The sequence below is a fragment of the Bufo gargarizans genome, chromosome 1 (assembly GCF_014858855.1).
Source record: "Bufo gargarizans isolate SCDJY-AF-19 chromosome 1, ASM1485885v1, whole genome shotgun sequence".
Taxonomy (NCBI): domain Eukaryota; kingdom Metazoa; phylum Chordata; class Amphibia; order Anura; family Bufonidae; genus Bufo; species Bufo gargarizans.
Window position 1 is genome coordinate 545,246,024 of NC_058080.1, and position 25,979 is coordinate 545,272,002.

The following is a 25,979-nucleotide window of genomic DNA, read 5'->3' on the forward strand; positions in this document are numbered from 1 at the left end:
TCAATGTATGTCTCATTTTTGTATAGAAAGTCTGTGGTTAACTGACATTTATACCTTCTGCTTTATAAGTATTTCTATATGTCCAGATGTTTCATGACTTTAATGTAAAGTGCGTGGGTATATAACTGGAACTGGCCCCAATGTGGTATAAGTATTTGCTTTCCATAAGTAATAAACTAAGACTTGCTTAGATACAACCTTGATGTTTGTGTCATTCAATTCTCCCGAGTACTCGTTACCTATTTGCCATACTAATTTGGAACTCAGCAAAAATCAGAGTAGGGGTCTTTGCCCTGACACCTCCTCACACGTTATTAACATAGAACTCTAGTAGATCTCATTCAGGGACATACTTGAAATTTCCCATGTTTTCCCAACTGCTGTTCTATTTCACCTTTGGTTTAAGCTAAATGGTTGAGGTTAAGTGAACTTTATGATGTCCCACAAGTGAAGGCTTAACAACCGCATAAGAGAGAAACAGAAGAAAACAGAATGGCAGTATTGAGCAGTTTATTACACAGAAAAGCTGCATATATTACTGCATCTGGAGTGTATGTATATATGAATAGGTCAAGAAAATACTACTTATGTATGAAAACTGATCTACAAATCAGATTCAACCTTCCATTTAGCAAAACCATACTTGAAAAAAAGTGATATGATTGGGTACCATAGGTAAGACTGACACTTAGGACAGTTTTTACAAATTAATTCCTTTACAGAGCATTTGGTGCCTGACGTCCATGTCAATGCTGTGTTGCAAGTAGAGAGGCACCAAGAACACCTAATAAGTAATTAAAGGGCTATTTCCATCTTAAACATATACCACATTTTTACAGAAGCCAAATATACAGCTTTGGCTCTCTTTGTAATGTTCATAGACTTCAATGGTGAGGGCTGCACGTTCTCCACTGAAGTGTATGAAGAAAATCTGGGACAGACCCCTCCTTTCCACAGGTAAGGGTCCCTCAGGCCTCTAGGGCATATTTTTTGGATGAATGGTGCTGCTCTTGTTGCATTAACTCTCTATTGGACTGTTGGAGATAGTCAAGAGCAGCGCTAGGATATTTCCAGCAATCCTTTAGAGTGAATGGAGCGGTAGCACACATGCTCCAGAGGAACGGGAGCCTGGTCATCTTGAGGATTCCAGCGATTTGACCTGCACCAATCAGATACTTATCTGAAATAAGTTTGTATTGTGGGAAACCCCTTTTGTGTTAGTCCCCTCCTCATTTATACCAAAATTTCTATTCTGCTGCTCTATATTGTTTGCAAAAGGCACACTGCATCGCAAGGATTGCCTACAGCTATAAATGTAAGTGTGACAGGGTAACAAAGATCCTTAACAAGGGAATGGTAATTTATAGAAACATTGCACCGAGACGCCTTTATCCGTCATATACGCCTCCTTCTACTGTACCTTGCATCCATCTCTTGCGATAATTTGTACATCTTTCATCTGCAGCTCAGCTAGGAAACACTGATATTAGGTTGATAGAATGAGTAACCTGTGTACAGATTGCCAGATTTGTCAGAGCCTCCCCAGCATCCTGAGGCTTGCCCCAAATGAAGAGCATCCAAATGTATTTTCTCACTCCACATGAAGAAATACAACCAAATGAGCTGCATCATTTTATTATCTACTTGCACGTCACTCTAGGGCTTTCTGCCTTTCTTCCGCAGAGACTGTCCTTCTCCAGAAAATGCGATAAAGCGATTTATAGAATCATCCTATGTACAAAGAAACAAGACAAGGATTACTACTCAGTTAAAGGAGTATTGTAACTTTTCATATAGAATAAACACTGCCCCATTTGCATCTTCCAATCAGGTCGCTGCTTTCATTTTCCGAAAGACCTTTGGAAAATGAGAGCTGAAATTCAAATGGTTGCAACGCAGCTGCTTTTTCCTGTGAATAAATTCCCATTTACGTTTTACTAGTCTTGTCTGTGGCTCACAAAATACTTATGGGCTATCATTTTACCAGAACACTACATAGATGTCATAAGAACAAACACTTCTTTATTATTCTGTGCATATAAGTAGAAGATGCGCCAGAATTTGCACCAGAAAACCGCGGTCCACACTTTCTGCCAGATTCTTTACATATTTTATATCTGATCGGTGGGGGTCCAACACCCCTGTCGATCAGCTGTTTGAAGATACTGCAGCGTTTCAGTGAGCGTCACAGCTTCCTCACAAGCACAGTGCCACCCATTGGACAGTGGTTGTGCTTGGTATTGCAGCTCAGCCCCATTCACTTAAATGGGGCTGAGCTGCGCCTAGACTATGTAACCAATTAAAGTGACGTCACTGGCCTAAGAAGAGACTGACTCTTCAAACAGATGATCAGCAGGGGTGACGGGTGACGGACCCCTACCGATCAGATATTGATGACCTATACTGAGGATATACTAGGTCTTCAATATTAAACACCTGGACAACCCCTTTAAACTCACAGTTTACAGGGATTTTCCAGTGCAGGCTCGGAGTGTTTAAGCTCAATTTTTTTTTTTTTTAATCATTGCAGGGCGATAGGGTGATGCCAGTGATGAGGAAGCAATAAGATGCATTCATGATACTGGCTCACTTCCACCCACCCAGCATTGAATGACTGTTTCCGTCCTATTACTGTGCACAGGGAGAAAGCGGTCAAATCAACAATGGATGAGTGGTGGGGACCCTTATCTCATGAATATGGACTCCAGCCTCACATCACTGGCACTGCACCTCAACAATTAAAATGCTAGTTTACAGGGGTTAACCAAGATAATTAAAAATCTTGGACAAGCTCTGCAATAGTCTAAAAATAATACTCACCCCTTTCTTCAATGGTGTTCTCTGTGTCACTGGTCCACGTTTTACATAAAACGGAAAAACACTTCTAGGTATTCTGGGGTACTTCAACACATACTTACTTCTTCTACTTTCTTTGCTTGTGGTCGGGAATTTCTAATAAATGTAATTGTGCCAATCTTGAAGTCATAGTTAGGAATTCCTCTGCAACAAAGAAATATAATAGTACGTGAAATGCAGATGACTCAAGGATCTTCATCGCTCTACAATCAAAGATTTTGGAGGCTTTATAGCACTTGCTGCAGTAATTCACCACAACATTTGGACAGCATCTGTTGATAATGTAGAACCTTGTTGGAAATATACAAATACATACTTTCTTCAAGTTACTGTCATTTACACTACAATACTATGAAGAACATACAACCACTAACATGATACTCAAACATAAATGCACGACTAAAATTGTATTTTTACTATTCCACTATTAAAAGTAGAACCTGTGACACACTGACCTTCGAATATCTTCTGGTTTTAGTGGAGTAGGACTGGGATCAATCCCCTTCTTCTTCCCATCCAATCTATTACCAGATCCTGAGAACGCCTACACATGAATAAAGCACAACAATATGAAAAGTGCAATACTGAGAACGGAAATATAGAATTTATTTTACTTATTTTTCTTGCTTTTATATATTGGCAACATATTCCACAGCGCTTTACAGACACTGGGGGTCAATTAATATGATGCCCTACGCCAGAAAACTGGCATTAAAAAAAAAACAAAAAAAAAAAAAAACAAAAAAAAAAAAAAACACTTACTTTTTAAACACCATTGCACCTTAATTTAGGTGCAAATGGCGTTTCCACCCCGCGACTTTCTGAAAAGGGGGAGTGGCAGGGAAGTGGGACAATTGGCTCTGGGACATTCAGTATCATTTACACCAGTTTACTCTAATAGACGACAACTGAAATGTACCTAATTTATGATGAAAACCAAAAACATCCTCAAAGCAATACCTCTGGCATGTAAATATGTTTGTGACCCAGTATATTTTTCTAATCATAGTTAGGGCTGCAGCGATTACTCAATTAAATAGAGTAACTCAACATAAAAAAAATCCTCAATGCAAATTTTTTGCATAGAGGATTAGTTTGTGTCATGTGACCACAGAGAATGAGTGAAGCGCCTGCTCTTACTCACGCTCTGTGGTCACCCGGCAGCCTGCACAGAGCTGCACTGGATCCTGACACATTGTCAGGACACAGTGCACGTAAGTGCGCACTATGACCTGACGCTCTGTGACGTCAGGACGACAGTGCAGCGCGCGGAGAAGAGGCTCAAGAGCTGTGGAGTGTCAGCGGTGCCCCTACAGAGGACTGATGGTATGGGAGGGGGGACTGATGACACAGAGGACTGATGGCATGGGGGGGTGACGGCACAGAGGACTGATGGCATGGGGGGGTGACGGCACAGAGGACTGATGGCATGAGGGGGGGGTGACGGCACAGAGGACTGATGGCATGAGGGGGGGGTGACGGCACAGAGGACTGATGGCATGAGGGGGGGGTGACGGCACAGAGGACTGATGGCATGGGGGGGTGACGGCACAGAGGACTGATGGCATGGGGGGGGTGACGGCACAGAGGACTGATGGCATGGGGGGGGTGACGGCACAGAGGACTGATGGCATGGGGGGGGTGACGGCACAGAGGACTGATGGCATGGGGGGGGGTGACGGCACAGAGGACTGATGGCATGGGGGGGGTGACGGCACAGAGGACTGATGGCATGGGGGGGTGACGGCACAGAGGACTGATGGCATGGGGGGGTGACGGCACAGAGGACTGATGGCATGGGGGGGTGACGGCACAGAGGACTGATGGCATGGGGGGGTGACGGCACAGAGGACTGATGGCATGGGGGGGTGACGGCACAGAGGACTGATGGCATGGGGGACTGATGGGACAGAGGACTGATGGCATGGGGGGGCGATGGCACAGAGGACTGATGGCATGGGGGGTGATGGCACAGAGGACTTATGGCACTGGGGGAACCTGATGGCACTGGGAAGGATTGATGGCATGGAGGGGGATGATGGCAGGGGGGGGGGGAGTCTGATGATGGCACAGGGGGGCTGATAAGTTTTTATAAAGGAAAATGTTCTTTTAATTAATATGTTTTTTCTTATTAGAGTACTCGATTAATCGATAGAATATTTGATTACTAAAATAATTGATAGCTGCAGCCCTAACACAATCATATCTTTTACTACATATTGTTTATGGTAATTATTTCTTGTTCCCTTTGGGAGCATTTTGTAGCAGATTTAATTTAAGATGAAGCCTGCACCTTGCCATAAATTAAGCACATCCTCCGGTGGTGTCCTTGATTGTATCTAATCCTAGGACCCCGGCGCTGCAAGGTACCAGTGCTGACCACTGAACCATATGCATTAAAAGGGGTTTCCAGGCTCCTGATATTGATGACCTGTTCTCAGGATAGGCTATTTATATCTGATTGGTGAGGGTCTGACACTCGGCACATCCACTGATCAGCTGTTCCCTGCAGCCTCACTGTGAATGGAACAGGAAGCACAGCTCCAGTCAAAGTGCGGTGGCCGTGCTAAGTTACTGAAGTGAATGGGAGCTAAGCTTCAGTAACCTTGCACGACCACTACACCATGAATGGAGCTTCCTGTTCCATTCATAGTGCTACTTTGAGCACTGGAAGCTGCAGGGAACAGCGAATCGGTGGGTGGGTGCAGTGTCGGCCCCTCACCAATCAGATATTAATGACCTATCCTAAGGATAGGTCATCAATATCAGGAGCCTGGAAAACTTCTTTAAGTGTATGTGTGTAAGTACGAAGGAACTCTAATACTCCACACTGTGTACACTATTAGTGCAATGCCTATAGATACAGACGTGGACAAAATTGTTGGTACCCTTTGGTCAATGAAAGAAAAAGTCACAATGGTCACAGAAATAACTTTAATCTGACAAAAGTAATAATAAATTAAAATTCTATAAATGTTAACCAATGAAAGTCAGACATTGTTTTTCAACCATGCTTCAACAGAATTATGTAAAAAAATAAACTCATGAAACAGGCATGGACAAAAATGATGGTACCCCTAGAAAACACAGAACATAATGTGACCAAAGGGACATGTTAATTCAAGGTGTGTCCACTAATTAGCATCACAGGTGTCTACAACCTTGTAATCAGCCATTGGGCCTATATATATGGCTCCAGGTAATCACTGTGTTGTTTGGTGATATGGTGTGTACCACACTCGACATGGACCAGAGGAAGCAAAGGAAAGAGCTGTCTCAAGAGATCAGAAAGAAAATTATAGACAAGCATGTTAAAGGTAAAGGCTATAAGACCATCTCCAAGCAACTAGATGTTCCTGTGAGTACAGTTGCACATATTATTCATAAGTTTAAGATCCATGGGACTGTAGCCAACCTCCCTGGACGTGGCCGCAGGAGGAAAATTGATGACAAATCTAAGAGACGGATAATCCGAATGGTAACAAAAGAGCCTAGAAAGACTTCTAAAGAGATTCAAGGTGAACTTCATGCTCAAGGAACATCAGTGTCAGATCGCACCATCCGTCGTTGTTTGAGCCAAAGTGGACTACATGGGAGACGACCAAGGAGGACACCATTGTTGAAAACGAATCATAAAAAGCAAGACTGGAATATGCCAAACTACATGTTGACAAGCCACAAAGCTTCTGGGAGAATGTCCTGTGGACAGATGAGACAAAAATCGAAGTTTTTGCCAAGGCACATCAGCTGTATGTTCACAGACGAAAAAATGAAGCATATCAAGAAAAGAACACTGTCCCTACTGTGAAACATGGAGGAGGCTCTGTTATGTTCTGGGGCTGCTTTGCTGCGTCTGGCACAGGGTGTCTTGAATCTGTGCAGGGTACAATGAAATCTCAAGACTATCAAGGAATTCTAGAGAGAAATGTACTAGCCAGTGTCAGAAAGCTTGGTCTCAGTCGCAGGTCATGGGTCTTGCAACAGGACAATGACCCAAAACACACCGCTAAAAACACCCAAGAATGGCTAAGAGGAAAAAATTGGACTATTCTAAAGTGGCCTTCTATGAGCCCTGACCTCAATCCTATTGAGCATCTTTGGAAGGAGCTGAAACATGCAGTCTGGAAAAGGCACCCTTCAAACCGGACACAACTGGAGCAGTTTGCTCATGAGGAGTGGGCCAAAATACCTGCTGAGAGGTGCAGATGTCTCATTGACAGTTACAGGAAGCGTTTGATTGCAGTGATTGCCTCAAAAGGTTGCGCAACAAAATATTAAGTTAGGGGTACCATCATTTTTGTCCATGCCTGTTTCATGAGTTTATTTTTTTACATAATTCTGTTGAAGCATGGTTGAAAAACAATGTCTGACTTTCATTGGTTAACATTTATAGAATTTTAATTTATTATTACTTTTGTCAGATTAAAGTTATTTCTGTGACCATTGTGACTTTTTCTTTCATTGACCAAAGGGTACCAACAATTTTGTCCACGTCTGTATATGGCTATAGTAACATAAGCAAAGCAACAAAGATCCAGACTCACCCTGAACCCTACGTCTGCTACATATTCACTGTGATCTGGTTCAACATCCTAGAAAGAAATTAAAGATTCGGTAAGATATGGCTGATTAGAGGCGTTTTCCTTTCAGTAATAGGCTCCAAGCACTATTGGATAAAATGTATTACAAATGGATGTAAATATATCCATACATCACCATTCATTGCGCACGTACTACACATCATACTAAACAAGGTGAAGAATGTATTTTTTTACCGTTGGCTCTTCATGTTGCGTATGTCTTTCTGGCTCTTTGTAACCGAGTGGAGCATCAAAATCCACCTGAAATGGCAAAATCCATCAGGAACGCTAGTTTGTTTAAAGTGTATGTTCTATAATGACAATACCTTTGCAACGGTTCTGTCATTTAGGGTCCATCACACTGTTGCTTCTGATATATGCCAATTAATAACCATATAATAACACACATCGCCTATAGGTCCCCATGTTAAAATAAATATATAAATTATGGAGCACTGTATGCTTTTTTGTGCTATTCCACACACAAGTAAAAAGACTGATAGCAGTGAAAAAGACCCCCCCCCCCCCCCCCGTGTGGCCTCTGTCAGGTGAATGGTGGCCAATGGTTATTAACTGACATGTGCAAACCATATGGCAAATGGACAACAATGCAGTAAGGAGTCCAATGTATTCATTATATATGGGGTTAACCCTGCCTTCCAGCCATTGTTTGACATGTTTCTCCATACAAGCAATGGTTTATCGCCGTCATTTAGGGCTCATGCATACAACCGTGATCGGCCTGGGAAACATGGTCCATTTGTCTGCCGGATCTGCCAGGCCATCAGCGGCTCCCCTGAAGTGAACCGACTGTATCACAGTGATTTATGATGCATTCCGTTCGTATCTGTGAGTTCAGTACAAGAGATCCGTGATCAGACATGTACTGACTGCACTATAAAACACTATAATACAATCGGTTCAGGTCAGGGGAGCAGTGGTCGGCCCAGGAGATCTGTCCAACACATGGATCGTGTTTCCTGGTCTGATCACGGTCTTGTGCATGAGCCCTAAGTAAATCAAGATAAGAGTCCGGCAGGTATGATACCTTTTAACCCTTTTGTGACCAGCCTGTTTTGGGCCTTACTGACCAAGCATTTTTATTTCTTTTTTCATCATCGACTTCCAAGAGAGGTACAACCTGCTGGAAAACACTCAAGGCTGGTTTGAGGCCTATATCAGACCCCGGCCAGCATTTACACACATCGGCACCCTGCGATTGCATTGGCGGGGTGCCGACGGAAGAGAGAGGGAGTTCGCTCCCTCTGTCAGTGATTTACATGCGGTGGGCGCCATTGCCCACGGCATGTAAACCGTTAAACAGCCGTGTAGCGCTTAGACTGAGCATCTGTAAAAAAGCGGCGGTCCAGCCTAAGGCCCCTTAGTGACCGCCGTAAAAAGGCGTATGGTAGTCGCTGAGGGGATAATGATTAACAAGAATAAATGCAATGATGTTACATAGCAAGTTTCCAAGATGACCCAGGTCTCTTCATCAGGCACATTACACCACTACTTCCATATGCACCTGTCATTCATCAACTGGAGCGCAGGGTTAACCCCACATATCATGAATACATTGGTCTCCGTGCTGCATCACTGGCTGCAAGCTGCACAGTTTACCCTGTGAGTCATGGAAAACTACTTCATGTCAGCTTCTAAGCGACACTGCTAAAATCAGCATGTCCGTCACTACACTATGTACACTATGCTGACAGGTAACCTTTAAAGAGGACTTCTCCCCACTCATATTCCATGTGAAGTAACAAATCTAATGCATTTTTCTTATGACTGCCTGTTGTGCCATTTCTCTATTAGGGCTCTTTCACACCTGCGTTCTTTTCTTCCGGCATAGAGTTCCGTCGTTGGGGCTCTATGCCGGAAGAATCCTGATCAGTTTTATCCTAATGCATTCTGAATAGAGAGAAATCCGTTCAGGATGCATCAGGATGTCTTCAGTTCAAGACCGGAACGTTTTTTGGCCGGAGAAAATACTGCAGCATGCTGCGCTTTTTGCTCCGGCCAAAAATCCTGAACACTTGCCGCAAGGCCGGATCCGGAATTAATGCCCATTGAAAGGCATTGATCCGGATCCGGCCTTAAGCTAAACGTTGTTTCGGCGCATTGCCGGATCCGACGTTTAGCTTTTTCTGAATGGTTACCATGGCTGCCGGAACGCTAAAGTCCTGGCAGCCATGTTAAAGTGTAGTGGGGAGCGGGGGAGCAGTATACTTACTGTCCGTGCGGCTCCCGGGGCGCTTCAGAGTGACGGCAGGGCGCCCCACGCTCATGGATGACGTGATCGAGGCGCTCTGACGTCATTCTGGAGTGCCCCGGGAGCCGCACGGACTGTAAGTATACTGCTCCCCACTACTACTATGGCAACCAGGACTTTAATAGCGTCCTGGCTGCCATAGTAACACTGAACGCATTTTGAAGACGGATCCGTCTTCAAATGCTTTCAGTTCACTTGCGTTTTTTCGGATCCGGCGTATAATTCCGGCAAATGGAGTACACGCCGGATCCGAACAATGCAAGTGTGAAAGAGGCCTTATTCCTACTAGAAGTTTATGAATAAATTGCCAATTGGTGGTGTGTCCTTGCACAGTGTGACTTTTTAATGCAACATGCAAAAAGCTACTAAAATAGACATGTCAGGTGAGGCGACGGGTCCACTTTAAGCTTCAGGCACAGGCTATCAAGAGCCCCCTAAATCAAAGGGTTTATCGTGCATTACTTTTGCGGTGTGAATCTCCACTACAAATTGTCCTTACAGTATTGCACAGAAGGCAAGTAGAAACTGGCCATACACTGCATGATATAATATTCCAAGTGAAAAATAGCATATGTAGTGGGGAGGTACAAAAGACAAGAAGTGTTTGATATCACACAAGGACATTGACAAATCTATACGGACATATATAAATAACAAAAACACTTAATATAAACAATATACTAAAAGTCTAACTACATATTCAAATTAACTTACATTCATGTCACATTCTATAATGGATACAGCTTTGTCTGGCTTTGTCTCCATGACGCGAAGCTCATAAATCTGGAAAATAGGTTTTAAGTTCAAAGCAGAATAACTCATCTTGCCGTCATGGAACATAATGATTGTGCATAAAGCTTTTAAAAGGGAATACGTTCACCACCTTTTTCCTTTATAAACTGTTCCTGGTGCCCTGTAGATCACATTTATTGTATTCAGACATATCTTTTTTGTATACTGCCTTCTGGGGGCATTGGCGCCATCAACTGTGCAGCGCATGCACCGGAAGGGTTGATGACACCAATGCCACAGGCTTCATAACAGATGGGTGCTAAGCCTGCGTGAGATTTTAAAGCGCTGGGTTTCTGACATCAGGAGTGGAGGGAGGTGTAGAGAAGATGGGAGGAGGCCTCGATTCTAATGGGAGTGGTGGGCTCTGATGCCCAAAGTTACTGCCCCTTGGGCTCTTTTCAGCTAATTTTTATTTTGTAATAAAGAGCCTTTTCAGGGGGAAACAAAAACCACAGGATAGGTGATAAATGTGAGATCACTGGGGGAACGATCACAAGAACGGGGGTTATGAGCTCCTCCTTTGCTCCTCAATGCACAAACACAGCAATGGAACAGCAGTCGGGCATATGCAGTGCTCATTCATTCAACGTCTATGGGACTGATGGAAACAGATGAGTACAGCACTCAGCCCCATAGATAATGAATACAGCAGTGACTGGTGACAGTTAAATTGGTGCCTTAGTGACAGGGCTCCCAGCAATCAGACATTTATCAATGATGGAAAGAAAACTTTAGGGCGACTTCACACTTGGCAGATATGCCTCAGATTTACCGTCACAGATTTTCGAAGACATCTCATCTACGCCCTGGTTAAAAAGAAAAATCTGCGGCATAATTAAACCTACAGTGTGTATTTGAAATATACAGCATGTCAATTTAGGCTGCAGAACTCCAGCATGGATTCCTTTGCAATGGAGAGGGTGAAATTCACAGCCATTTCTGCTGCAAAAACTGCATGCAATTCATGCAGTTTTTGTTGTGTTTTTCCAGCAGAGCCATAGCAAACTCCACAGACCACCTTTTCGTGGTATTTTATGTCCTGTTGTTGCCGTACCCTTAGACTTCGCCAACACGTAGCGTAACCGCTGCAAATGTTCCGGAGCAGAATTGTGTGCGGATAATCTGCAGCATTTACAGCAGCAACTAAGTGAATGAGATTTTATGAAGCTACTAAAACAATAAAAAATAAACTTGACACGTGATGCGTATTTTAAATAAGTTTCAATTTATATTGTGGATACCTGCCGCTGATTTCACCCTTCACAATGTAGCGGATAAAATATGTGGGACAAGCAGTATTTCTGCAATAATTTCCACAATAAAATCTGGTATCACCATTTGGTAGCCATCCCTTAACCCCTTCCTGCACAATGCTGTAAATATACGGCTTGACAAGCTGAACGTTAATGTACTATGCCGTTTATTTTCAGTCTGTCATTCTGGCAGACCATCACTGCTAACTGCCAGCGGTCCAATCTCAGCAGTCCCAAAAAAACAATCGCTGAATGACCAATAGCAGCGACGTAGCAGAAAAAAGGCAGGCTCTCTACTGTGTTTGCACTGAAACAGCCTCAATTCTGTGCGAGGAGATTAGAGTGTGAGCTCAGAAGAAGTGCGATTCCATTGTGCGTTAGAAAAAAAAAAAAATCCCCTGCTCACCTCCTAATATCTCCCATTTCCCAACGATCCCTGTGTGTTAGTTTAGGCAGTTTTCTAAATAGGGTGAAGTGTAGGGGTTTCTAATATATAGGCCCCTCAAAGCCACTTCAGAAGTAAATTGATCCCTAAAACACAATAGGACCCAAAAAAATAAAAGTAGTTTTCAAAAATGATGCCAACATAAAGAAGACACATGGAAAAGGTTAAAAGAAAAAACTTTTTTGTGTGGTACGACCATCTGTCTTAAAAGCATAACTTTGCAAAAAAAGTTTGAAAGTTGCTAATTTTTCCCAATTTTTTTTTACATTTTGGATTTCTATTTAGTAAAAAAAATAAACAACACACAAAACTTACCAATCCAAACCAATATTTCGCATAAACACTAATGTCAGAATCAGCTTTGATATGTAGAAGAGTTTCAAAGTTATTACCACATAAAGTGACACGTGGCAGATTTAAAAGTGGCACTGTACTTTCATTAAACTTTTAATATGTTATAGGGATATATCACAAGTTTAGATTGGTGGGGGTGTGAGCGCTGAAACCCCCTCCGATCTCTGGAATGATGGTAGAGAAGCATGCGCTTAGCGCGTTCTTGTCTTGTGCAGCGAGTGAGAGAGCACTAAGAACACGCTTCTCTCCCCTCGTTCTAGAGATCGTGGGGGTCCCTGCGCTCAGATCCCCACCAATCTAAGCTTTTGTGATGTCCCTATAACATATTAAAAGTTTATTGAAAATACAGTGCCACTTTTGGCCTTAAAGGGGTTTTCTGGGAGTACAATATTAATGATGTATCCATAGGATAGATCATCAATATCTGGTTGGTATCCGACTTCCGAGACCCCCGACAATCAGCTGCTTGAAGAAGCCATAGCACTCTGGTTAGTGTTGCGGCCTCTTCCTAGACCAGTGACGTCACATGGCCTATATGCAGCTCAGGCTCATTCGAAGGCATAGGCCTGAGCTGCAATACCATGTACAACTGCTATCCAATGGATGGAACTGTGTCTGGTATATTTTGAGGAGGCCATAGCACTCATCGGAGAGCTGCGGAATCTTCAAACAGCTGATGGGCAGGGGTCTGAAACCTACCAATCAGATACGGAGGAAACAATTACAATGAGCAAGCAGGAAAATGTAGTAAATAGTTGACAATGTGTTATATTATCTAAGCTGTCAATGTTTTAACCTTACCTTCTCATTGTAGTTAATGGCAATCACATCTCCTGTGGTCAAACAGGCAAAGTTCCTCAATGCATTCTCCAATCTTAATATAAAGTCAAGGAAAAACAAAACCTAGTATAGGTGGGTCAAGTTATCTTCTAGAAATCCTACAAGCCACTGAAAACAAATCATTGAGATCAGCTCTCACTGTACTTCAAAGCTCAGAAAAAAAATCTTACCATCGGCTTGCACCTCAAAATATGAGGGTTTTAAGTAATACAAACTCTGCTATCAAACAATCCACAATAATTAATACAAAGGAAGGATACACTGCTTTGGGATTCGTGATGTCTAGGAAGTCAGGGCTCTGGGGTTGAAATTTGGAGTACGTGGCGACTTGAAGGTTGACACTTTCCACTTGTACCAGCCCTCCTTCTTCTAAAAGCAAGTTTTGCATCATCTGTTAGGAAGAGTAAGTGAACATAAAAGTTTAACAATAAGTCAGCAAACGTGTCTTAAATGAAGAAAACCATCCCAACACTGATATTTCTGTTGAGATGTCAGCACTTAACCTGTAACCTGTCTAAAAAAATAAATAAAAAATAGGAGAGAGCGCAGCAGTTGCAGAGAAAGCGAAGCCTCTAGGTGTAATGGCAACGCCCCTGTTGCTCCTAGAGGCCAATTTGCATATATTAAAACTTTTTTCTCAGCAATTACAATAGACAGCAGATCACCACAATCAGACTACAGAAACCGCAGATCCATACAGACGTATAATGCACTAGCGTATAGAAATCTGTCAGACGATTACAATTAAAGGGGATTTCGGAGATCTGGAAAAGGATTTTACTGTGTTTAATGTAGGAAAATATATATTTTTTCAGGCCTGTAAGTATATTTAAATAATTTTTATATTCCCTCATCTAGCACAATAAAGATGATGTTTTCCAAAATTAACATCTTGGAAAACCCCTTTAAAACATGCTTCTTTTACTCATTTTTCTCAAAAATGTAAGAGGTTATCCAGGCTGTGGGTACTGATGCCTAGCAGTGTATGGTCGGAAACAATACTGTGTACGGAGCACAGATAGTAGACAGTGTAGTGGCTATGCCAGCCTACTGCTGCTCAGATCCCATTCAAATGAAGAGCAGTTGTGCTGTAGTACACCGACCCCGGAAACTACAGCGTACAGAGCTTTCTGCCTCGGCTCCAGCGCTGAGGATAGGTTATCAATAGCTGTGGTCTGGACAACCCCTTTTAAGAATTCTTTGGAGGACTTACTGTTGGAGACCAGCTTTTTTTCACAATTTCCAACACCAGAATCAGGCACACAGCTCCTTCAATGGTGTAGTGGCCGTGCCTGGGTACTGCAGCGCTGCTCCTATTCAAGTGTAAACAGCTGATCGCCTGGAGTCCGACCCCTGTGGAACTGCTATTGAAGACCTATCCCATCCACTGCTCCAAGGGCTCATTCAGACGACCGTATATTTGAGTCCGCATCCGTTCCGTAATTTTGCGTAATGGATGTGGCCCCATTCATTTCAATGGGGTCTCAAAAGATGCGGACAGCACACCGTGTGCTGTCTGTATCCGTACTTCCATTCCATGGCCCCACAAAAACGATAGAACATGTTCTATTCTTGTCTGCAATTGCGGACAAGAACAGGCATTTCTATCATAGGGCTGGTCGTTCCGTTCTGCAAAATGTGGAACACACAGGCCGGTGTCTGTGTTTTGCGGATCCACAATTTGCACCACAAAACTGATACGGTCGTCTGAATGATATTAATATCCTACCCTACGGGTAGGCCGTCAGTTTCAAAAGGCTGGATAACTCCTTCAACAGTGGAAGGCAATGCAGTAATTTACACTCCTCTGTAAAATAGAGAGTTCGCTTACCCAGTGTGGGAGATAACAAATGCCTTCATCTGCTACAAACTCAAGAACGCCACAATGCGTCATCCTGTCAGAATTTTTGTTGGTTAACTTGAAGAGCATTGGATAAGTGATATTCAATCTGCCTGAAGATAAAAAAAAAAAAAAAAAAAAAAAAAAAACACAAAAAAAAAACACATTAAATATCATCTAAATTTTCACTAAAAAACTTGATGAGGGGAGGAGCAGGGCTCCATTCAGTTGGGAGCAGCTAGGCACAGTTAGCGATGGGTCCGCCCCTTGCGCTCCTTTCAACTAATTTGCATATGAATTAAAAGACGTTTTACAGGGGCTCAGTATATAACAAAATGGATAATAAAGACATTTCTCGTGCATGGCATTGGGGGACACAGCACCATTGGTATATGTCCAATTACCACTAGGAGGCGACACTAGACATAAAAAGTGTTGGCTCCTCCCCGTTGGGCTATACCCTCTCCACAGGCACTAGGCTAATCAGTCTTGTTCTAGTGTCCGTAGGAGGCAGACCTGACCTGCTTTTTGTGCAGGTCATCCTGCTACTTTTTTACTTTATTTTTTCTTCAATTCCATGTTTCCTTGCTCCCCTGACCTGTCACGGGTTGGCCACAGGGTGTTTGTGCTTTAGCCTGAGACAATTAGAATGTTAGGTAGCTCCGATACGCGGTGCTGTCCTACCTTCTCTCCAGCTTTTGGATGAGCTGGGTGTTCCCCTTTGCCTTCTTCTTGTATTTGGGACCTACTGCCAGGCATTTGTCCTGGGGTGCTGGCAGTCTTCGCTGTTGCTCCCTTGGGGTTTCTCCCTGGTTATGAGGCTTCTTGCCTATTCCGTGCATTTCTCCTGTTGGGTCACATGGTTCTCCTGCACCTGTATGCCCAACCGGTGGCATGGCAGTTCAATTCCCACCCTCGGGGACTGCTTTGGGACGTCCCATGGTGCTGTGTCCCCCAATGCCATGCACGAGAAAATTTGATTTTTTGTACTCACCGTAAAATCCTTTTCTCGTAATAGGCATTGGGGGACACAGATCCCACCCTATGTTTTTTACTTCCGCTTCTCCGGGCTGGTCTCTTGAGCTTTACTGGTACGGGAGTTGTTGGTTCCTTGCCTTTCTTCTCTCTCCTACTGCTTTTGGTACAAACTGATTAGCCTAGTGCCTGTGGAGAGGGTATAGCCCAATGGGGAGAAGCCAACACTTTTTATGTCTAGTGTCGCCTCCTAGTGGTAGTTGGACATATACCCATGGTGCTATGTCCCCCAATGCCTACTACGAGAAAAGGATTTTACGGTGAGTACAAAAAATCCAATTTTTTTTGACGCTGTACATGTCAACTGCAGTGCACCAGAAACAGGGGTATAATCAGATTAGTCTTCAGTGCGGTAGAACATTCAAATTACTACGCAAAATCTGTGACTATTCGATAGCTGAGTGTAGGCAGTCTGCTGCAGAATATGAAATAACACACGTATAAACTCAAAAAAATATAACAATTATTTTATATCAATTTTCAAAATCCTTATTTACATTTACAATATTTGCTACATTAATATTATATGTAAACTGCACTTACTTAATTGATCCAGAGCAGATGGAGGCATGATAACTAAGAGGAAAAAAAAACAAAAAACATAGAAAATAAGCTATGTTATAGCAGACCTACAGATAATCACTACAAAACGCAAGTTCTTATGGGCTACACAGAACGTATGACTTTCCAGTTTACTTCCAACATTCCTCTTCCCTATCCTTCTTTTATACATAGCTATCAAACACAATCCACATATAAAATACAATGTACAAATTAAATGGCCACTAACCTTTCAACAAACTGAGAAACTTTGCAATATAGCTTATCAGAGAAAAATGCCTCTTTTTCCCTCTAGCAGCTCACTCCTACCCCCCTTTCCCCTTCCCATAGACGTCTGTAAGCATCATTCATCAATCTGATCCTTTAGTAAACAGACATTTCATCTCAGTCTCCTGAGATGATTTAGGAGAGAATGTTAGTTTAGAAGGGGTAGAAAATAGCTGATAAGTATAAGATATACTGCAAAGTTTCTTATATTCACCTGCACTATTGAATTATGCAACATTTGTTTAGAGGGTAGTACCCATTTCATAATATAACCTTCAAAAAGCTATCCACATATTTGGGGTAAGAGTGTAACTGCTGCAACCCGCTCTACTCATCAGAACCCCCACTGATCCTCTTTCATGGGTTCAGGGGAGTCTGACCTCTGAAGTGAATGTGGTTTGTTGTAGTTCCTCTGAGTATTGTTGTGCAGGGAACTACAGCACAAACCAATTCACTTCAAAGGTCGGCCCCTTGTGATCTTCACATTATTGCTTATATTAGTGATTTACCATAAATAAAAATATAAAAAAATTCACATGAATCTTCTGGTCCAAAATGCAAAATTTGTAACAGAGCCCCCAACCTAAAGTATGTAATTTATTCTATATACTGTGGATCTTCTTAGGCACCAGGCCTTGGGTGTGACTGCCGTCTCCGCACCCTCTATAGTTACACCACTCACCTAACCAGCTAAAGGGAATCTGGCACCAGGAAATGCACTCATAAACCAGGTACAGTGCCTTGTAGGGCGAGTTCAGCTGAATGTAATGATACCATTAACTCAGTGATCTACTGCTTCATTCTGGAGAAAAGGTACTGTTAATCCATATAAAAATGTGCAGTTAAGGGTCCATTCACACGTCCACAACGTGTTTTGCGGATCCACAAAACACGGACAGCGGCAATATGCCTTCCGCATTTTGCGGACCGCACATTGCTGGCACTAATAGAATATGCCTATTCTTGTCCGCAATTGCTGACAAGAATAGGACATGTTGTATTTTTTTTCGGGAACGGAATTGTGGACCCGGAAGTGCAGGTCTGCAATTCTGTGCTGAGGCAGCACATCGTGCTGCCCCATAGAAATGAATGGGTCTGCAATTCAATTCTGCAAAATGCAGAACGAAATTGCGGACGTGTGAATGGACCCTGTCAGCTAGGTTTAGCCTGTAGAGCTGAGGACATGTGCTTCTAGATCGCCACTAGCACGTCCACAATATACATTCCCCATAGCTCTAAGTGCTTTTAATAAGTAAAAAAAAACTATTTTAGATATATGCAAATGAGGCTAACAAGGAGCCCAAGGGGAATGAACTGCGCATGCGCTAGCTGCAATGCGCGAGATTACGACACTTCAACTGTGTGATGTCGGGGGAGGAGGATGCGGGGCAGAGCTGGGCTCCTTCACAGTGGGCATGGGTGGGCTCCTGAAACGTTGGTAACAGCCCCTTGGGCTCCTTACTAACCTCATTTGCATATAAATATTGTTTTTTTAATGAATAAAAGCACTCAGAGCTATGGGGAATGTATATTGTGGACATGCTAGTGGCAATCTAGCAGCACATGTCCTCAGATCTATAGGTTAAACCTAACTGACAGAATCCCTTTAAGTGCACCGAGGGCGGCCCAAACCATTCTGTGCACCCTTGCTCCTCCTGCTTCCTGACAGCCCCTCCCTCTCTGTTTGACGGGGTCAGGGAGATGACTATGCAGGCAGAGGAAGCAGCAGAAGCAAGGGTGCACAAGCACTTCTCCAGAATGAAGCAAGGGATCACTAAGCGAAAGGTATGACCACATTCAGCTGATCTGGGCCTTCAAGGCATTATGCCTACATTTCCTGGCAGTAAACTCCCTTTAAAGGGGTTATTCAATGAAGTTTTGCCACTTGCCACCAGTTTGGCCATATTTCAGAGCTGCAACATCACTGGAGTGCCCAAAAGCACAAGGTGTGCAATACTCAGAGACATGGCCAAGGTAAGAAAGGCTGAAAGACGACCACCACTGAACAAGACACACAAGCTGAAACGTCAAGACTGGGCCAAGAAATATCTCAAGACTGATTTTTCTAAGGTTTTATGGACTGATGAAATGAGAGTGAGTCTTGATGGGCCAGATGGATGGGCCCGTGGCTGGATTGGTAAAGGGCAGAGAGCTCCAGTCCGACTCAGACGCCAGCAAGGTGGAGGTGGAGTACTGGTATCATCAAAGATGAGCTTGTGGGGCCTTTTCGGGTTGAGGATGGAGTTTCTGGAAGACACCTTCTTCAAGCAGTGGTACAGGAAGAAGTCTGCATCCTTCAAGAAAAACATGATTTTCATGCAGGACAATGCTCCATCACACGCGTCCAAGTACTCCACAGCGTGGCTGGCAAGAAAGGGTATAAAAGAAGAAAATCTAATGACATGGCCTCCTTGTTCACCTGATCTGAACCCCATTGAGAACCTGTGGTCCATCATCAAATGTGAGATTTACAAGGAGGGAAAACAGTACACCTCTCTGAACAGTGTCTGGGAGGCTGTGGTTGCTGCTGCACGCAATGTTGATGGTGAACAGATCAAAACACTGACAGAATCCATGGATGGCAGGCTTTTGAGTGTCCTTGCAAAGAAAGGCGGCTATATTGGTCACTGATTTGTTTTTGTTTTGTTTTTGAATGTCAGAAATGTATATTTGTGAATGTTGAGATGTTATATTTGTTTCACTGGCAAAAATAAATAATTGAAATGGGTATATATTTGTTTTTTGTTAAGTTGCCTAATAATTATGCACAGTAATAGTCACCTGCACACACAGATATCCCCCTAAATTAGCTAAAACTAAAAACAAACTAAAAACTACTTCCAAAAATATTCAGCTTTGATATTAATGGGTTTTTTGGGTTCATTGAGAACATGGTTGTTGTTCAATAATAAAATTAATCCTCAAAAATACAACTTGCCTAATAATTCTGCACTCCCTGTACTTCTCCACTGTGTAGAGAGAGATACAGCTATATATCCCTCTCTGAATTTAGCAGTAGGGATAAATGAAGGATTCTAAGGCCTCATGTACACGACCGTTTTTCGGGTCAGCATCCGAGCCGCCGTTTTGGTGGCTCGGATGTGGACCCATTCACTTCAATAGGGCCACAAAAGATGCAGACAGTACTCCGTGTGCTGTCCGCATCCGTTGCACTGTTCCGTGGCCCCGCAAAAAAAATATAGCATGTGCTATTCTTGTCCGTTTGGCGGACAAGAATAGGAATTTTTACAATGGGCCGCCCGTTTCGCAAATTGCGGAAGGCACACGGACGGCTTCGTTTTTTTGCGGATCTGCGGTTTGCGTACCGCCAAAAACGGCACGGTCGTGTGCATGAGGCCTAAGGGTGGGTTCGCATCACGTTTTATGCCTCCATTTGATACGTTTAAGAACTCTACAGTGAACGAATGCCACTGTTTTACATCAGTCTGGGGCATCCCTTTAAGGTATACATTTTTTGTATACGTTAAACGTGATGTTAACCCACCCTAAGGTGTCTGGGTCGCGTCATTATGAGATCAATATGCAAGCACTGAGGAGAGAGGAACAGAAGCAGGTTAGCCGACCACTGAATGCAGGAGAAGGTGGACCAGAAGCATAAACAGAAGGGGGCGCTACCAGAGAGGAAATTGTAATGTACAGTTGTGGCCAAAAGTTTTGAGAATGACACAAATATTAGTTTTCACAAAGTTTGCTGCTGAACTGCTTTTAGATCTTTGTTTCAGTTGTTTCTGTCATGTAGTGAAATATAATTACACGCACTTTATACGTTTCAAAGGCTTTTATCGACAATTACATGACATTTATGCAAAGAGTCAGTATTTGCAGTGTTGGCCCTTCTTTTTCAGGACCTCTGCAATTCGACTGGGCATGCTCTCAATCAACTTCTGGGTCAATTCTTTCATAATCACTTCTTGGAGTTTGTCAGAATTAATGGGTTTTTGTTTGTCCACCCGCCTCTTGAGGATTGACCACAAGTTCTCAATGGGATTAAGATCTGGGGAGTTTCCAGGCCATGGACCCAAAATGTCAACGTTTTGGTCCCCGAGCTACTTAGTTATCACTTTTGCCTTATGGCACGGTGCTCCATCGCGCTGGAAAATGCATTGTTCTTCACCAAACTGTTGTTGGAAGAAGTTGCTGTTGGAGGGTGTTTTGGTACCATTCTTTATTCATGGCTGTGTTTTTGGGCAAAATTGTGAGTGAGCCCACTCCCTTGGATGAGAAGCAACCCAACACATGAATGGTCTCAGGATGCTTTACTGTTGGCATGACACAGGACTGATGGTAGCGCTCACCTTTTCTTCTCCGGACAAGCCTTTTTCCTGATACCCCAAACAATCGGAAAGAGGCTTCATCAGAGAATATGACTTTGCCCCAGTCCTCAGCAGTCCATTCACCATATTTTCTGCAGAAGATCAATCTGACCCTGATGTTTTTTTTGTAGAGAAGTGGCTTCTTTGCTGCCCTTCTTGACACCGTCTTCCAAAAGTCATCGCCTCACTGTGCGTGCAGATGCGCTAACACCTGCCTGCTGCCATTCCTGAGCAAGCTCTGCACTGGTGGCACTCCGATCCCGCAGCTGAATCCTCTTTAGGAGACGATCCTGGCGCTTGCTGGACTTTCTTGGACGCCCTGAAGCCTTCTTAACAAGAATTGAACCTCTTTCCTTGAAGTTCTTGATGATCCTATAAATTGTTGATTGAGGTGCAATCTTAGTAGCCACAATATCCTTGCCTGTGAAGCCATCTGTGAAGGTCAAGTCTGCCATTTTAACCCAATCAGCCTGACATAATGATCTCCAGCCTTGTGCTCGTCAACATTCTCACCTGAGTTAACAAGACGATTACTGAAATGATCTCAGCAGGTCCTTTAATGACAGCAATGAAATGCAGTGGAAAGGTTTTTTTGGGGATTAAGTTAATTTTCATGGCAAAGAAGGACTATGCAATTCATCCAATATTTATGTAATTCTCAAAACTTTTGGCCACGACTGTACATGGAAAACTAACAATTCCATAAAACTGCAGCACTCGCCGGACCCAAAATTGCGATGTTTCGACCTCTCGGTCTTTCTCAAGCAAAATCTTTGGTTAATAAATCAGCATGAATTGAAGACCGGCGAGTACTGCAGTTTTTTATTTATTTATTCTGGATGATTTGGGGATGCTACAAACTGGTATCCAACACTGCGGGCACAACCACCATAGAGACTTTTTGCTATAGATTCGTAAGTGCTGCTACTTTTTTATCTTTTTTGAGTCCTCACTATTGGGGTCATTTATTAAACTGGTGTAAAGTAGAACTGGCTTAGGCTACTTCCACACTAGCATTACTATTTTCTGGTATTGAGATCCGTGAGTCTCAATATCAGGGGGGAAAAAAAGCTTCCGTTTTGTCCCCATTCATTGTCAATGGGGACAAAACGTAACTGAACAGAACGGAGTGCTCCAAAATGTATTCTGTTCCGTTCTCATACCGGAGAGCAAACCGCAGCAACTTGCGGTTTTCTTTCCGTCATGGTATGCGGCGCAAGACGGATCTGTTATCTCACATATATATTATTATTATAGCCAAATTTACCACCCTAACTCCTCCCACAGTTTTTACACTACATAGATAGTAATATACCAAAATGTGGAACGCCAAATGGTTCACGAAATATCAGCGTTTTTGTGGCGAAATTGGTTCCATAGGAATGAATGGCGGAATGTTTAAATCTAGAGTGGGAGCAGACAAAAGCTAAAGTGCGAGCTGAAAAATCAGTACATGATTTCTAAACTGCCACCACAGATTTTCAAGCCCACCTACACAAATCTTATATCAAAACGTTCAGCTATCCCTGCTGCCACTAAAATGCTGGCTAAGACATAGTAAAATGCCGGCTAAGCCATAGTCCTGATAGTTTTCACAATATGACCGCTTGTTTGCAACTCACGCCGCCCATTGACATTCATTGAAACTCCACTCTAGCCATCTCAAATTTGAAGGGCAATTTTTAAACTGTGACTGTGCCTTCATTTTTAATATGTCAGAGACATACTATGCATCAAAATGTAGGTCTGGGTCTTGTGATTCTCACAATATGTTCGCTGAAGGATGTATTATCTTTAAACTACAACCGTTTGAAGATGGCAACCGCCAGTGAAGTGAGCAAGTTGGAGCAGTTTGTTTTTAACCGCTCTTCTCTGTCCTTGCTGTAGAGTGAGTTCCCATAGGAACCCAGGTATGTGAGCAGCCAGCAGTGACAAAAGCTAGAGTGTGAGCTGAAAAATCAGGACATGATTTCTAAACTGCCACCACTCCCTCATTTTCAAGCCCACCTACACAAATCGGCTGCTAATGTTTTTTATAAATGTATGTTTTAATGTAACTGTGAGGCAGTTTGGGCAACAACATTGCAATTAAATGTGCTATATAAATAAATAAAAGTTGAAATGCATTTCTCACTCTATCAAGCTTGCCATGTGCACTTTTTAAATTTGATCAATTGGTTAGTGTAATGTTTACTATCTGTACTCACTCCAATCAGTTACTCTGCCCACTCCATAAAGTTACTCTGCCCAGTCCAACCTTTCCACAGTTACTCCAGCCACTCCAACCACACAACAGTTACTCAAGCCACTCCACCCAGTTACTCATCCCACTCCAGTTGTAGACTACTGGTGGAGGCAAGAACACTTCCCCAGAAATTGTAGCTTTTCTAATATAGCATACTTTTTCCTCCTTTCTCCACATCAGAGCGGTCATTGGGTCCTGCCAGCATGGAAACCGAATAGCAGCGGTACTGTGTGGAAAAGCGGTTCTGAAAACCGCGAGGTATCGGATGGTCGAACATGTTAAAGGCAAACTGAAAGAGAAAGAACACAAACTTCCGCAATCAATAAGATCACAAAAATAATCATATAATATAATACTAGCAAACTAATAAAGCCCGTCGTCGGTGTCAGGCCCTGTTTACATCAGTGTTGGAGAGCGTCACAGATTCTGTCACATTTGATGGAAAATAACAGTGCAGTATTCAACGCTATTTCTTCTGGTAAAACAAAGAACACTGTGATGGAACTTGACGGACCATATATAAGTCTATGGGACCCTTAATCATTGATGCATTAAGAACAGATTTGTGAGAATGGGTAGTCTTAACAGAGATGTAACGGAGCCTTACTAATGGGGTATTCTGGCTTCACAATATGGATGGTCAATCCCTGCATCCTCACCAATCAGAGGGTGCAGCTCCCGTGTGAGCACTGCTGCTACACAGTACCAGTAATTACACCTTCATCCCATTCACTTGCATTGTTTATCCCACAATGATCTTGTAACTGCCTGTTTTATAACCCAGAGCTGCACTTCACAATTCTACAGGCTTCACAACTAAAATCCCCCAGCATTCTTTGCTGTATAAACTTGGAAGATTACACAGGCTGTAACTCAGGATCACTACAAGATAAGTAATGTATTGTATTTACAAAGTTACTGAACTTGTCTTATAGATTATATCTATACATAGTATTCTAAAGTGGACATCCCACTTTAAGAAAGTTTTCCAGGATTACTATGGTATTTATGCTCATACAGCTGCTTACATAATCTACATCAGGGATGCTCAACCTGTGGCCCTCCAGCTGTTGTAAAACTAAAACTCCCATCATGCCCTGTTGTAGGCTGATAGCTGTAGGCTGTCTGGGCATGATGGGAGTTGTAGATTTGCAACAGCTGGAGGGCCGCAGGTTTTTTTTTTTTTTTTTTACTTTTCTAACCAGTTTTCCCCATGTAGACAAATCGCTCTGGTTTGTTTCCATCTTGTATGTAGCACATTCTGTTCCTGTATCCAACCAAACCCATGATGCAATTCTCCATTCTCTGCCACAGCTCCTGCACCGCCCCTAACAACGCCCAGCTAGTTTATAGCTCCTCCCACCAGCTTGTTACATAGACACTCCCTGATTACTGCCCCTAACACCCAGCTAGTTTATAGCTCCTCCCACCCATCTAGTTATGTAGACACTCCCCTATCACCCAGCTAGTTTATAGCTCCTCCCACCAGCTTGTTACATAGACACTCCCCTATCACCGGAAATAAGAAAGAGCTGCATGGACATGGTCATGTGACCAGATAAGATAAGAGCAATACATTACATAATTACAGCTTTCTTCATAAATGATTATTTTAACAGATGTTCATAAAAACTGGAGAACCCCTTTAAATTATTTTAGCTCTAGCAGTAATGTTATGGTAACCGCATGGTTATATTTTTATTTGGCTACTGTAAGGAAATGTTGTTATGGCTCCGTTATTTGGGCACTGTGTAGCGTTATTACTTGGCATGGCTATGTTCACATGGTAGAAATCGAAATCCGCTGTGGATTCCGGGGCAGAAGCCCTCCAGTTTCTCCTGTGATCCGCTCTCTGAAAACAATGTGGCGCAGGTTAGTCGTGGGCGCTGTGCAGTTTTCGGGGGACAATCCACACTGAAATCTGGTGACAAAATCCACTGTGTGAACCAGCCTATGACAGCACTTGGGCACCACATCCACCTTGCCCCTGCTGTGCCACCCTCTCAGGTTTACCCCACTGTCACTTGCAGGCTATCCCAGATGAGTACACCACCTAAACCCTTCAGTGAACTGCATATCTAAGCCATCTACAGCAGCTATGTGAGGGGACGAGCTGCCCATAAGTTTCTTACCATATTGTCTCCTGCTTTCACCCAGGCAGTTCAGAAGCTCTATCACAAACTGAGTCACTCTCCCTTCCCGGAAGTGTTCGAATAGGAGTCTAGTCAATACATAGCAAAGCGCAGAAGCAGAATGACCGTGTATAGGGCTATAGAACTACAATAACCATCAACCACCGCGCCCA

General features: G+C 43.1%; 1 protein-coding gene across 1 annotated transcript; it reads right to left on the bottom strand.

Moving 5' to 3' along the window:
* Positions 1–496: 496 nt before the first annotated feature.
* Positions 497–25,940, bottom strand: UFD1 (ubiquitin recognition factor in ER associated degradation 1). The gene is made up of 12 exons (XM_044275560.1): positions 25,807–25,940; positions 23,831–23,963; positions 16,811–16,843; positions 15,224–15,345; positions 13,653–13,783; positions 13,354–13,426; positions 10,423–10,491; positions 7,632–7,697; positions 7,401–7,448; positions 3,312–3,400; positions 2,919–3,000; positions 497–1,731 (listed from the first exon to the last, which is right to left on the bottom strand). The coding sequence occupies exons 1-12, from the start codon at positions 25,807–25,809 to the stop codon at positions 1,657–1,659; spliced, it is 924 nt and encodes a 307-aa protein (XP_044131495.1). The 5' UTR covers positions 25,810–25,940; the 3' UTR covers positions 497–1,656.
* Between the last annotated feature and the right edge of the window lie 39 nt (positions 25,941–25,979).

Excerpts from the sequence above, each read along its gene's own strand:
- UFD1 (XM_044275560.1), bottom strand. Across the intron at positions 16,844-23,830 it reads TGTGGAGAAAGGAGGAAAAA|TTATCATGCCTCCATCTGCT; the intron begins GTATGCTATATT and ends TTTTCCTCTTAG. Across the intron at positions 13,427-13,652 it reads ATCACGAATCCCAAAGCAGT|ATTGGAGAATGCATTGAGGA; the intron begins GTATCCTTCCTT and ends CTTTATATTAAG.